Below are 14,576 nucleotides of genomic sequence, written 5' to 3'. Positions count from 1 at the left end.
AGCAGAGTTTTATCCTCCATGACAAATCCTTCTAAGTCTTGCCGTTCTTTTCAGCTGCTCCAGGTCTTGTGTTCCAAAGCCGTCTATAGCGTGTGCTCCTCAGAGAAACCCCACGACAGCTCTACTAATAGCAGATACTCCCAGGAGAGAGTTCAGGCAGAAAGGATCCCCATTCACTCTTCACCTTGAACTTCACTGGTTTCTCCCCTTATTCAACAAGCTCCTCCCTGCCTCTGGGCCTTTGCACATGCCGTAGCCCTATCCAGAGCACTCTCTGTCCTCAATCTCCACCCCACCCCAACACCTTTACCCCCGTGCAGCCTGGTCTTCACCAGGGTCTCCCTCTTGCACCCTTTAGTTCTCAGTTTGCATGTCACTTCTTCAGAGGGGCTTCCCTGAGCAGACCTCCCCTCCTCCAGCCCAAGCTTGGAGGACCCTCTGTGTCCCTCTCTATCACCCTGATCCTACCCTTATACCATGGCTCATGTTTCTAATTATAAGCATATTTTTGTTCATTTCATACCTACCTCTCCCACTATCCTCTAAGCCCCATGCAGATAGGGGCCTGAATGCCATTGTAACCCCACTGCCAACCCAGGGCATACAAAGCCTGCAGTAGATCTATAATGGAATGGATAAATAAACACTGACTATTTTAGGACTATCTTCCCTAGAAGACGAAAGAAGATAACAAATTTGAAAATACAGCACTTGAAGAGTTTACACTCGGGGTAGGGAAGCTTTCTTCTGCCAAGGGCCACTTGGACATTTACAGCATCATTTTCAGGCTGCACAAAATTATCAACTGAAAAATTAACTTGCTGGGGCTGGCCTTGTGGCCTAATGGGTTGAGCTGCTAGCTGGAATGCCAGCATCCCATATGGACACCAGTTCAAGTCCCAGCTGCTCCACTTCTGATCCAGCTCTCTGCTAATGCACCTGGGAAAGCAGCAGAAGATGGCCTAAGTGCTTGGGACCCCACACCCATGTGGGGGACCCAGAAGAAGCTCCTGGCTACTGGCTTCAGCCTGGCCCAGATCTTGCTGTTACAGCCATTTGGGGAGTAAACCAGCAGATGGAAGATTTCTCTCACTGTCTGTCTGTCTTTCTCTCTTTCTCTGTGACTCTGCCTTTCAAATAAATAATAAAATAAATATTGTTTTAAAAAATAAGCTTGCTGTAGATTTATTAAATTTTGAGTCCTGCCTGCTATTGCCTTGGCAGGGCCAGACCAAATGATCTTTCAGGCCTCCTACAGCCCACAGGTTGGACATTCCCCAGCCGTGGACAGAATAACAATTCTCTATCTTACGTATACTAACAGTTGACGCCAATTAACATGACTGGTTTGTCACGTGGGGAAATCAGAGTGACTGCACAAGCCCACTTGCCTCGCACTGCCCCAGTTTTACCCCCGAGTCCTGTGTGCTGGGAAACCCTGGTTCCAGGCAAGCCGAGAGGCTGATCTTATCCGGGTTGAGAAGATGGCACACGTTCCTGTCTTTTAGCACCAACACCCATCAAGCTGTGTGGCCCTCCTGGCTGTACCAGGATCTTCTCTTCAGCCAAAGGCGTGCTTTGGCTGGAAACCAAACCTGGAGCAGGGCTCTTATTTTGGTGGGTGTATTAAACTTGGGAACCCTACGCCCCATTTTTTTGTGGAGTAGCTCTCTCTAAATAAGTTTCTATTTTTTATCATACTCAGCACTTTCCGCTTTCCATGTGTTGTCCAGAGCTTTTACTCACACGTAGACAGTAAGAAGTTTCAGCCACCAGCGATCTGGGTGCACCTTTATTTGGGTTTTCCTTTGCAGCTGTTTTGGAGCTGCTTCTGTGATGGCTCTTTGGGAAGCTGGTGGCAGGAACTCCTCCTCCCTGTTTTCCTTCCGCTCCGTTCAGATCTGCCTGTTGCTTGGAGGACGCTCCCTCTGCCAATCCTCAACGCCCTCTCTGGCTCACGGAGTTTCATGCGACCTGCTCATCTAGCAGATGGTTCCTGCTTTCTCCGATGGGCTGGTCATGATTTCCAGTAGCCAGTTCTGTTACTGTGGTCCCTTTTTGTAATGCCTTGAGGCCTGTGATTATAAAAAGAGAGGCTGGATTCAATATCTTCCCGTATCTGAATTTCCAAGAAATGCTTTGCGAACCTGCTCTTCTCTCTGTCCTTCCTGTCTGCTTCCATTGTCCTCCATCTTATACCAGCTATTGCTAATAGCACCACCCGAGGCTGTCTTCTTTCATTTCATCCCCTTTTGTTCTTTCCTGAATTGAAGTATTAACCCGTCTACTTCGTGCTTTGTTCAGAGATTTGTCTGCCTGGTAACTCAGCAGCCCTTATGACTTCTCTGCTTTGAGTTTTAATAGGGTTCCTTTTTTTTAATATTTCTATTTGAGATGCCAGGAGAGGGGAGGAGAGAGAGAGAGAGAGAGAGAGAGAGAGAGAGAGAGAGAGAGATTGCACTCCCTTCTGCTGGTTCACTCCCCAGATGCCTGCAATGGCCAGCGCTGGGGAAAGCCAAGAACTCATCCGGGTCTCCCACATGGGTGGAGGATCCCATTCCTTGAGCCATCACTGCTGTCTCCCAGGGTCTGCACTAGCAGGAAGGTGGAGTGAGTTATTGAAGCCAGGTGCTCCAGTATGGGACGTGGTATTTTAAATGACAACTTAGCTTTGAGGCCAGATGCCCACCCATAGAGTTCTATTTTTATAGAGAGATAAAAACACAAATTTGAGTGTGAAGCCTTGTAATTCATGCTAGCTGTATCTGCATTTTGCCATTTGGAGTTGGGTATCAATGCAGAGCCCGTGGCGACACCATTCCCCAGTGATACCATCTCTGGATTTTAGACAGAGGGACTTAACGGTACCCTCACCCCTCTGAATCCATACCCATAAAGTGATATGATGTGTTACAGAGTCTATCCAGGACTTGGGAGGAAAAAAAAATCCAATGTGTAGTTATCTGAAACTCAGTAAGTAGGAGCTATGTGATAAGGTGCAAAAGAGAAGCACTTGGCTACCAAAAAGACTGTTTCTAGCTCATGAATAATCAAATCAATATGAAAATCTTCATAACCAAAATAACCTACAGGCACAACAGACTCAGAGGTTTGGGGAGACCTCATGATTTCTCCTTGAAACATGCCAAAGACTATTTTCATTGACTCCAAGTAACAGATACACACACAGGAAGCCTTCAATAATGGGAAGCTCATTGGGAGAATGCAGTAGACCCTCCAGCCAATGCTTCTCTCTCTCTCTCTCTCTCTCTCTCTCTCTCTCTCTCCCTGCACCTCCCCCCACCCTGTGACGCTTCTGCCTTGCTTGGTCTCTCCTGGGCCACTGCCCTAAGCCGAGACAATCTGATGGGCTTAGATGATTGGCACCCGGTAGGAGTTTCTCTATCAGGCAGCCTTGAGCTCCAGCTGGTCAAATCAAGACGGCAGAACTTGTCCTGCTCAAAGCAGAAGGCTTTACATGCCATAAAAAGTTGCAAAGAGGCTACTTCTCTAGAAGAGAACTGTGTAGCTGGCACCTTGGAGGCTGTGTAAGGAAAGAAGTGAGAACATGAACAGCTGACAAAGCAAACAAACTGGAAGTTCTAACTTAGAAAAAGGGTTAAAAGAGACTTTTTAATTTTTCCTGTGACACTTATGGCTGTCTTTTGCCTCCGTGCCTTTTGCTTTGATGTATGAGATTAGGGGAAAAAAGTCAATGTTTGGCCATTTTTTTTTTCCCTACACAAAGACAATTTTATCCATTTGGATCTTCTAACTACAACTTGAAATACCACTGGCTTCCTCTGCCATTTTTTGCATCCAAATCTGACCGAACCTTTCAGACCCTATGCAAATGCTAATCCACCAGGCAACGTGCCTGAGTCTCCCTGCTGGAAGGAGCCCTGCTCCCCTGCTGAGTCTCTGCTTGTCATCTGCTAGTTCATCGTGACCCAGTCACTCCCACGCGGTGGGGTAGGTAGACAGAGCTGACCTCAAGTCCTAACCATGAACTTCATTTCTGTCCTAATCGCACTTTCCCAGTATCTCCTGGGAATAGAAAACAAACACGAAGCACAATAAATAAATATTTGTTGGAATAATCTATTATAGTGGTTTTAATCATTTCTTTATTTCTAAAACAGGAATTAAATCAGCTGAAATTTCACAGGCTCTCACATCTAGAATCTTCTCATTTGTTTATGGAGATGCACAGAATACGTCTTCTTTCCATTAAAAAGATACACTTAAAACAATGTTTTAGATGTTTAAAAACACAGCTCACTCCTACCATCGCTGAGATGCAGTTCTTTCCTGTTCCTGCTGTCCATGCTTCATCATAGACACAGGGGACTTCACCGTCAGAGTCCTGGCAGAAATGTAGCAGTACGCTCTCTCCTGTTGGAAACTGTATGGGCTCCTGTGATCAGCGTGACCCGCAGCTGTGTGGTTCTCAGAGCTGTCTTTGCACTCTCTGCTTGGTGTTCCAGTCAGTAGAGCACCCAGAATTTACTCCCATTCCTAGTCCACGGATGATTTGTATGGTTTCAAGTATGCTTCTCTTTACACTTATGAGAAGATAGTAGAATCGGCTTTTGTCGTCATTTAGCTTTTCTGTTTCTGTTGAATTATCTGCACAGCACATTTCCATAGTTGAGATAACTGAAAGACTCAGAGTGACAGTTAGGGCCCTTGATGGATGTCATTGGGACAACTCCAAGAAGACAGAGGCATTCATCGGTTTCACAACTATGTCAGCTTCCAGGATTTATCCTAGCTGGTCAAGAATAGCATTTATCCATTTGTTATTTTATTAGTTTTTTTAACAAAATATGTATATAGCTTCTGTTCATTTACCTCTTATGAACTTGATTATTTCTTATAAGTAACACTTTTAAAACACTCTAAATAAGGTAAGACTTAACTTCCTGTCAAATTTAGATAAACATGATTTGTCATCTAGTTTGCTTTTTAATTTTAGCTATGGAGGTTTAGGTTTCTTCGTTTGTGTAAGTTTTTTATGGAAAACTAAACCAAATCAAAATATCAACAGCAAAATGAAACCATTTGTGTGTTATCTAGACTCTATGAAATAGACTAAGCAAAATAAATTAAAAAGTTCGAAGTTAAGTGTTGTATGATTAACTTGTTATGGTAGCCTTAAATCTTCATCTGATAACATATTATATAATTCATAACTTCAATAACAATTTATTTGTGACAAGTTCTCCATACCTCATTTAATTTTCTTACATCTCCCAAAAAGCTATAATTTCAAAATAAGCAAATCAACTTTTAAATTAAATCAATTAAAAAACAAAACTTTAATTCTTTCTTAACATTTTTATGACTGAAAAAGTGGTATGTGCTTATTTTATTAAAATTAAACTTGACAGAAAAGAATTAAAAATAAATAAACCTCAACCCTGATCTCCCCCTCCTATTGACATGGAGGTGTCTTCTCTCCTGGTCATTTCTCCACTCTGTGTGCAACTGTGAAAGTCCTTTCCTCACATTTTGATTCCACTGTATTGCATCATATGAGTTCATTACCTGATTTTTTTCAGTGAGCATTTTCCAATTTTATTAAGTATCTCAGAACTGATTGTATAATAGCCGATGTGAGCTACTTATGCCTCTACCTTAGAAGCGATTAGAACTCTTGAAGGAAGTCTTCTCATTCTTTAGTGGAAGGATGAGTCTGACTTTTCTGCCCTTGAGTCTGAGGTCAAGTTCATGGGAGCAGCTGACAACAGTTGTCTTTTGTGGGAGCCAAAGCTCTCCCTAGGCCCCTCCTTGTCACACACTCTATCAGCTCTGTCCACCTCCTAAAAGCCCATGGACAGGGCGTTCTGAGATGCTTCTTCTACTTAGGCTATGTTTTCCTCCTGTTTCCACAGCTGTGTTTAACTGCAATGCTTTGGGCATCACACTATAAAAGAAACCCTGGCAGAGGCCAAGGTGTGGAGAAGGCGGGGAGGAGGCTGGTGGACGCCCTCGGACACTGCACTGATGGAAAGGGACTCACCGACGGGCAGTGTCACATCTGTTACTGTGCCGTGGCCAAAGTGGCAGAGAACGTGAGACCACTCAAACCTGCATCCAAGCCCACGTTCCACCTCTTGATTGCCGAAGCTGGGCAGCCACGGAGAAGCCACCTAATCGAAGTCCAATCTTTTCTGTGTGCAGCAAGTGCATCACTAAGTTATGTGGGTTAAGGGATTGTGTGTAACTTCCCTGTGTTATGCCTCAAGTAGAGGGGAAGAGGGAACTACTAAGACAACCTTCCTACGTCACTGTTCTTTAGTAATTCTACTTCTGCAAGCACATCAACAACAAATGGAACCAATACCTATTGGCCTCAAACTCTATGAAGAATGGATAGTTCCGACCAAGCCAGAGTTTTTAGTTAAGGCGGTGCTGGCAGCTAGAGCAAATCCCCAAACTCCAACAGCTCAACCCAATAGTTCTGTGGTGCACGCAATCACCCAACACACGAGCTGATGGTCACTGGGCAACCTTGCAGGGACCAGGTTCTTGCCACATTGTGGCTCCATCCTCCAGAATCTTCTGTACTTGGCCAATCCACAGGGGGGAAAAAAAGAGAGAGAGAGAGAGAGACAAGACACACATGTAATTGTTAACTGTCACAGCCAGATGGTGACACTCATCAACTCCATTCACACTTCACTGGCGAGAAGCAGTTTCACAGCACACCTGGCTTCAAAGATGGGCGACTCAGTCTAGGCTCGGTGAGCGGCTATGAGACCGTCGCAGGCATTCATGGAATTACCTAGAAGGGCACATATGCCAGAAGGAGATGTTGAGACTGAGCACCACCAAAAGCAAATCCAGTGGTTCTCTCTGGGACTCTTCCAGCACGCTCTTGCCGTCTTGCTGACAGAGACCTGTGATTCTCCATTTGCGATACATATTGATTGTCCGTTCATTCAAACACAGGCTTATCAAGAACATACTCTGAGCCAATAACTTAGAGTGACATGTTGGAGGGCTGAGGCTCTCCCCGCTCACTGGTGGTGATGTCTACCCTTGCCTCCTCCCTCAGACATGCCGCAGCTGAGAGAGGAGGGCTGCTGTCCCCAGAGGCCTCGGCCCCATTCTAATACAAAACACAGATCCCGAAGTCTGGCTGCTGCTCTGATCCGGCCTGGGCCTCTGGTTGGCTGTGTGGCCTTGGGCAGGTTACCATGCCTCTCTGGACCTCTGCCCTCTTATCTGGAAGAGAAAGACGAGTGAGAGAGGGCCCATACAGCACACCGACGCACCAGCGAGTGTGCCCATCACCCCCGCCTCCGCCTTCCAGCCCACCCTGCACGCCAAGCCACAGCAGCCCCCACCATCTTGCACAGGTTGGGAAATTGGGCAAAGAATTTGTTACTCAAATAAATAACTTTTCCTGAATCCACTAGCTGTGAAATCTGCCAGTGAGGATGTGCGAAGTGTGATTATTTTGATGACGGAAAATTGGAAAGAAAATGCCCTTAAAACACGGTTTGCCAATCCTTCTCCCGGACAAATATCACATCACCAGACATTTATTAAATGGTAATGAGACCCACTTTTGTGGAAAATGCTCAGTGGCGTTTTTTTCCACGTTTGCTCTCATTTAATTCCCAGTCACCCTGTACAAAGTGGGCAGCAGTGCGGCTCACCATTCACGCGGCGCCAGTAAGGGGCAGAGGCTGGAGGCGAGCCTGGCGCTGTGCGGCGGCAGGGCGTGGCTCTGCCCCTGGGCACGCCCCCTCCCAGGTGCCGGGAATGAGGCTCCCTCCGGGATACCGCAGGAGGAATCACGGTGTTCACACGCGCCTGATCATTTTCCAGTCAACCCTGTGAAACGAGCAGCATGGGGCTGCCCTGGACGGTGCGGGGAGCGGAGATGCCGGGAGGCCCCCCAGGTGTCTCACCGGGGCGTCCGCCGTGGTGACAGCGGGGAGCCGCTGAGCGCTGACTGTGGAAGGTGCTCCTCAGACCTTTCTCAGCGCCCTGAACAAGTTCGCGCAACAGGGGCCCCTGGCGCCCGCGTTTTATGCACCCAGGATGGCCACCTAAATGTCAGCATCCTATGCTTACCAACCACCGAGGAAGAGGACAAAAATGAAACATCTTTCAACTCTCAAGAACCGGAAATTCTGTCACCCAGACACCTGGGGCAAAAAAAAAAAAAAAAAAAATAGCGAGAGAGAGAGAGAGTGCATGCAATAAATATTTCTTGAGCATCTACTTTGTGATATGCTGCACTATCCAGGCAGACCACAGCTCAGCGGTCATGGAGTGGCAACTTAGTAAGAAAAGACGGGTAAAAAATAAAACTGATAAATAATAAGCTTTAACTCTGGAGGACGCCAGGAAAGAGACAGAGTGGAGAATGCCAATAGAGAGGTGATGAGTGCAGATGACCAGCCTTGGGGAAGGCACTCCCACGGAAGGACGTGCGGTGACTGCAGTGTGACGAAGGTGCCAGGTTTGAAAAAGAGTGACAGAGCCAAGGGCACTGCGGTGACTGTTAACTAAGGAGCAGCAATAGCGAGGAGAACAGGGCGATGTCCAGGGGCGCAGGAAGTGAGGCCAGTGGTTACAGGTGATCGCAGACCCAATACCCTAAGTCATACACATGCACAGATCAAAGGAAGAGCACCTTAAAGGGCACATGTCAGCCAGGAAGAGCTTGTTCCAGGGACAACATTCGAGAAATTCATTCTATAGTGCACCATACACAGTAACTGATACTAATCACCTCAACAAGCACAGAAGGCATTCAATCGAGTGCAACATTCCAAATTAATGTTTTAAATCTCGGTGAGTTGGGATAGAAAAAGCAAATCTCTATCAGAAACTTTCAGCAGTTAAATCCCTAGTGGTGATGTCCTGGAAGCATTCCCACTGCAGACAAGCACAAGTCAGACTGATTGCTATCGTTGATACCGGTCATAATTGGCCTGGAGGTCAAACGACTTGAAAATTAGCGATACAAGGACTGGAAAGGAAAAAAACACCCCCACCCTTTGCAGCTAATACAGATGTACTTCAAAAAGGTCACAGAAAATGGAATTAAAACATAAGTTTGTTTTGGTACAAAACAAGTTTTGAAACCCAGTCATAGCTTTTTCCATAATACATATTTATCATAAATGTTGTGAAAGTCCCTTGTGTGATTTCCCACCTTAAAAAACCCAAGACAATCAACTGAGAACTATTAGAATAATGAGAAACAAGAAATATAAATGATATATAAGTAGAAATATAATAATTAATAATAAAGTCTAAAACTATGTATAGACACAACATCAATATAATTAATCCAATACTTGTATCTCGGTACTGATTAATTTAATAAGATTTTTTAAAGGATTTAATTTATAACAAAAAAGTACCTAGAAAATAAGCATACTTTTTAAATGCAAAGGACATGTGTAAAAATAATTAAATAACTTATCTGAAGGGGTCGGGTAACAGGTTAAGCTACCCCCTGTGATGACAGCATCCCATAGGGGCGTCAGTTCAAGTTCCAGCTGCTCTAGTTCCAATCCAGCTCCCTGCTAACATACCTGGGAAAGCAGCAGAGAATTGCCCAAGTACATGGGCCCCTGCACCCACATGGGAGACTGGGATGAAGCTCCTGGCTCCTGGCTCTTGGCTTCAGCCTGACCCAGTCTTGGCCATTGAGGCCATCTGGGGAGTGAACCAGAGGATGGAAGATCTCTCTCTCTCTCTCTCTGCCTTTCAAATAAATAAATAAATCTTTAAAAAAAAAAAGAACTTAACTGATTAAAATTAAAACCTTAATATGGGGTATTAAATATAATAAACCATATTCCCAGTTGGAAATTCAAGACTCAGTATAGAAAATATCTTGATTCACCTACATTTATCCATCAAGGCAATTCCAATGCAAATTCACCAGCATTTTATATTCAGGTCTTACCCTTCTAGACATCAAAACACACACTGTAGGCTATACTGATTATATAGTCTAGTACTGCTGCAGATATTGACAAACTGATCCATGGAATAGAATAATAAACTTGGAACGAAGTTCAAGTATAGATCAACATTAAATGTACAGTAATGATGGCAGTGCAGATTGGAGGAGCAACCAGGGACCAGGCCAGGAGCAGAACTGAAATAATCCGAGTCCTAATTCATAGCAGCCATCCACAGAAAATAACCTTCCGATGAATTGAAAAGCAAACACACAAAAATATTAGAAGAAAATACAGATGAACAAAATAGATGGATGTTTTTAACGTAGAGTGGGAAGGCCCTCCTAAGCAAGCCTCAAAATCCAGAAATTACAAAAGCAAAGGTTCCTGGGGACGGTGCCTCGGGGCGGGGCGGGGGGTACCTTTGGCGCAGCAGCTAGGATGCCACATGGGTTGTCCTCATCCCACATCACAGTACCTGGATTCAAGGCCCTGCTCCTCCACTTCTTCTCTTCAAAAAAACTTTATTTATTTGAAAGTCAGAGTTACAGAGAGAGATGGAAAGACAGAGGGGAAGAGATATCTTCTGTCCACTGGTTTGCTCCCCAAATGGCTGCAACAACTGGGATCAGGAGCCAGGATCTCCATTGGGGTCTTCCACATGGGTGGCAGGGGCTCAAGCCTTCGGCTGTCTTCCACTGCTTTCCCAGATGCATAAGTGGAGAGTCGGAGGTGGAGCAGCCAGGATTGGAACTGAGGCTCTGATCTGGGATGCAGGTAACCTGCTGCGCCACAGCACTGGCCTCATGCTCCTCCACTTCTGACCCAGCTTCCTGCTAGTGCACACCTGGGAGGCAGCAGAGATGGTCACGTACCTGAGTCCCTACCACCACGTGGAGACCTGCATGGAGATCCGACTCCTAGCTTCAGCCTGGCCCAGCCCTGGCTCTTGCAGGCACTTGGGGAATGAAGCAGCACAAATAAGACATTTCTCTGTCCATCTCCATCTCTCTGTGTGTGTCTGTTTCTTTGCCTTTCAAACAAATGAAAATAAATAACATTGTTTTAAAAATGTGAAGACCCATAAAACTCAAAATCGCAGCATCACTAATTCCATCTTTAATAAAATCATTAGATGTATAATACTCGACAGTTAGCAAGTCCTTTCAATCTTGTGTTTAAATGATCTTTACAGTAACCTTGTGAGTTTTGCAAAACAGAAATTATTATCCAATTTCATTAGGAACGAAATTGAGGTCCACTAAAGACATGTAACTGCCAAATCCCATAGTAAGAGGCAGAGCCAAGACTTTCTGGGAAACCTACTCTTCCCACACAAGTCCAGCTCATGTCAAATTGGTAGTACCCCATTTATCCAGACTTTAACCTTGGAAATGTGATGCTCAGGAATACTGCCCTTAACCCAGAAATGAGGCAATCCAAAGCCCCCGTGCCAGCCCCCAAATCGGCTCTCGAAGTCCCTCCCTGGGTCAGTGCCTTTACTTAGGAGGCCTTCACTCAGAGACTTCTGCTTCCCCCAGCAAGTTGTCCTTAATCCAACTGGATGGGTTTCCCTGCCCCTGGAAGATCAGAAATAGAGAATTTGCGTGGGTGGGAGTGGGGGCAGGAGGAACCTTTGAGAAGCAAGCTGTGCTATTCTCATTGTTTTTACTCAAACACGAATCTTTGTTCTCCGATGCAAATTTTGAGAAGTTGGTGCCAATCTGCTCTGAACAAAAGAATTTTGGTTTGAACAAACAAAATCTGAGATGGGAAGTCTGGCTTTCCTAGTTGCGCTTTTGAGCATCTGCCTCTACCCACCAGCCCTCCAGGCTGGATCACGCCCAAATGTAGACCCGAACTTGCAGGGAGACTTCCCGGGTTGCTTATCAGTTACACAAGTCAAGAGAGCCCAGAATCTGGCATGTCAAGGTCACCGAGACAAAATTCTCATAAGATCAGGAGACCAAGCAAGCTGACCCTGAGAGCCCTCCCTCCACACCCCAAAGTTCTTAGGATTCAACGAAAGGAAGAGACTCCATTTTGACAGGTATTGTCAAATGCCTAATTCTCTACTTCCCCTAAATGATATGTTCCCCTGGCTTTGTGGTCTGTGATACTGCATTAATGATATGATTTTAAATATAGATATATTTCTTTGTCAAGTAAAGAATTGCTCAACAAAATAACTTTCTTCTTGTTCTCTTCTCTCATATACCAAAATAATTATAAATGGATCAAATTCTTTTTGCTACCCTATATTGACTGTCATAAGCATTTGTACATACTGATAGATAGATTTTCTAATCATTTTAATGGGTGAGCATTTCATCCCATGGCTATGCCTCAATGTATTTAATATACTATTATTAGATATTGTACTTTTCCATAATTTTGCTGAAATCATAAATAATGCCTCTATAAGGATATTAGTGAACAAGACTCCTGAACCTTCTATTAAATGATTTACTTACTGTAAAATTCTAAAAGGGAAAGTATTGGATTGAAAGATATAGCTAGCTAGATATATATTAGATAGGTAGATAGATGATAAATGCTTAGATAGAAAATAGACTGATCGATGATAGCTAATCTTACATTTATTTCAGGTGAAAACACTATGACTAAGCAGATCATGTGGTAACACAGAAGTCATCCTGTATCTGCCACTTTCAGTAATGGATTTTTCTCTTGAATGAGAGAAATGAACCTTTGTATCCAAACACCTCCTTCATGGAGTCTATACGCCTGAAGGGAGTAGCAGGCCATTAAAAAAGTGCCGACGGCCCCTGAATGAAGCCCTTCAGGAAGGACACAGAATCTAGTGTGTGAGGGCTAGAGTTGGGCAGGATTGTTAGGAATCCTCCCAGATGATGCACCCCAGCGGGCAAGTTTGGAAACTCCTGGCTTAAACCTTGGGACATTAGGTGAAGGCCACAAGGAGCCAGATTCCCATCTACCTGAGAGAATTCCAGAGCCGTGAGAGCTCCCCACAGAAGACGACTGCCTGGGAGACAACACACATTCTATAGGTGGAGTGTTTGCTTGGGAAGCGGATCACCACACCTTCTCCCGGGAAGCCTGGTCCCAAAAGCCCTGGTCCCCTTGGAATGTGGGAGCCTCCTCTTGCCACAGTTCCAGGACTCCTGGGAACATGGCCTGCATCTATCAGTGTCCTCTCTGCCCTAGCGCTGCTGGACTCCGTGACTGAGAGGAACAGAGCCAATAGCTCACAAGTGGGGCTTCAATGTTTTCCTGGTCATCTTTCCAAGAAGTCATAACGCGGAGGTTTAATTGGGAGTGGAACTGCCAGGGAAAGCCAGCTGAGAATCACACAGGCGCGATGCGCTGAGTCTCTCAGCCTCCTTCCCTCTGAGCCCGGACTCCAGGGAAGGGCCGGGCGGTGCTCCTAACTCCACCACAGCCCCCACAGCACCACGGAAATCACACTCCACCAAACCCCACCGCCTGCATGAGGGAGTGGGGCAAGAACTGAGTCTTGGCCTGACTCGTGTCCAAGGCCCTTTCCAGGAGTTCAAACTGTTCTATCTGCGTAGGGGACAAAGGACCTCAAATCTGGGAACGTATTTCCTGAGATTCCAACAGCAAAATGGAAATGTTTGGGGCTGGCGCTATGGCACAGCGTGTTACCGCCCTGGCCAGAAGCACCGGCATCCCATGTGGGCACCAGTTCGAGACTAGGCTGCTCCACTTCTGATCCAGCTCTCTGCTATGGCCTGGGAAAGCAATAGAAATTGGCCCAAGTCCTTGGGCCCCTGCATCTGCATGGGAAACCCAGAAGAAGCTCCTGATTCCTGGCTTCGGATCTGTGCAGCTCCGGCCATTGTGGCCAATTGGGGAGTGAACCAGCAGATGGAAGACCTCTCTCTGTCTCTCTCTGCCTCTCTTCTCTCTGTGTAACTCTGACTTTCAAATAAATAAAATAAATCTTTTTTTTTTTAATGGCAGTGTTTAACCCAAATACAGGCATGGACTGCAGCCTTCTTGGAAATCTTGCCGTGGTTGTGCTAAATATTCAGAGAAAAGAGGAGACCCTTGGAGCGCAAAGAGAGGGGCTTAAAGGCCAGGGCGAGGGGTGGCACCTGCACCCACTCTCCACCTCCCTTCTGCCATCATGCCACTCAAAGCCAGGTCTGGACCAGCAGGGGCATGCCCAGGGAGCATGTTAGAAATGCAAAACATGGCTGGTGCCATGGCTCACTCAGTTAATCCTCCGCCTGTGGCGCCGGCATCCCATATGGGCGCCGGGTTCTAGTCCCGGCTGCTCCTCTTCCAGTCCAGCTCTCTGCTGTGGCCTGGGAGGGCAGTGGAGGATGGCCCAAGTGCTTGGGCCCCTGCACCCGCATGGGAGACCAGGAGGAAGCACCTGGCTCCTGGCTTCGGATCAGAGCAGCGCGCCAGCCGTAGCGGCCATTTGGAGGGGAACCAGCGGAAGGAAGACCTTTCTCTCTGTCTCTCGCTCTCACTGTCTAACTCTGCCTGTCTAATAAAAAAAAAAAAAGAAAGAAAGAAAGAAAGAAAGAAAGAAAGAAAGAAAGAAAGAAAGAAAGAAAGAAAGAAATGAAAAACTCCAGTCCTCCCCAGGACCTACGCAGCCAGAACCTACATTTTAGC

The 14,576-nt window shown here is 45.9% G+C and overlaps 1 protein-coding gene across 2 annotated transcripts in view; it reads right to left on the bottom strand.

Annotated features, from left to right (window-relative positions):
• Positions 1-1,761: 1,761 nt before the first annotated feature.
• The window catches only part of SEC61B (SEC61 translocon subunit beta), a 78,705-nt gene continuing 65,890 nt past the window's right edge, over positions 1,762-14,576 (bottom strand). Inside the window, exon 5 of one of the 2 annotated variants that reach the window (XM_051843625.2) lies at positions 1,762-2,075. In XM_051843625.2, coding sequence (XP_051699585.2) covers positions 1,966-2,075 — 110 coding nt within the window. In that variant the 3' untranslated portion in view covers positions 1,762-1,965. Of the gene's footprint in view, positions 2,076-4,087; positions 7,234-14,576 lie in introns of those variants that run through there. The other variant, XM_051843624.2, reaches the window with a different exon arrangement.

The sequence above is a fragment of the Oryctolagus cuniculus genome, chromosome 1, assembly GCF_964237555.1.
Source record: "Oryctolagus cuniculus chromosome 1, mOryCun1.1, whole genome shotgun sequence".
In the NCBI taxonomy this organism is placed as follows: domain Eukaryota; kingdom Metazoa; phylum Chordata; class Mammalia; order Lagomorpha; family Leporidae; genus Oryctolagus; species Oryctolagus cuniculus.
This window is presented reverse-complemented; position numbering and strand designations above follow the sequence as displayed.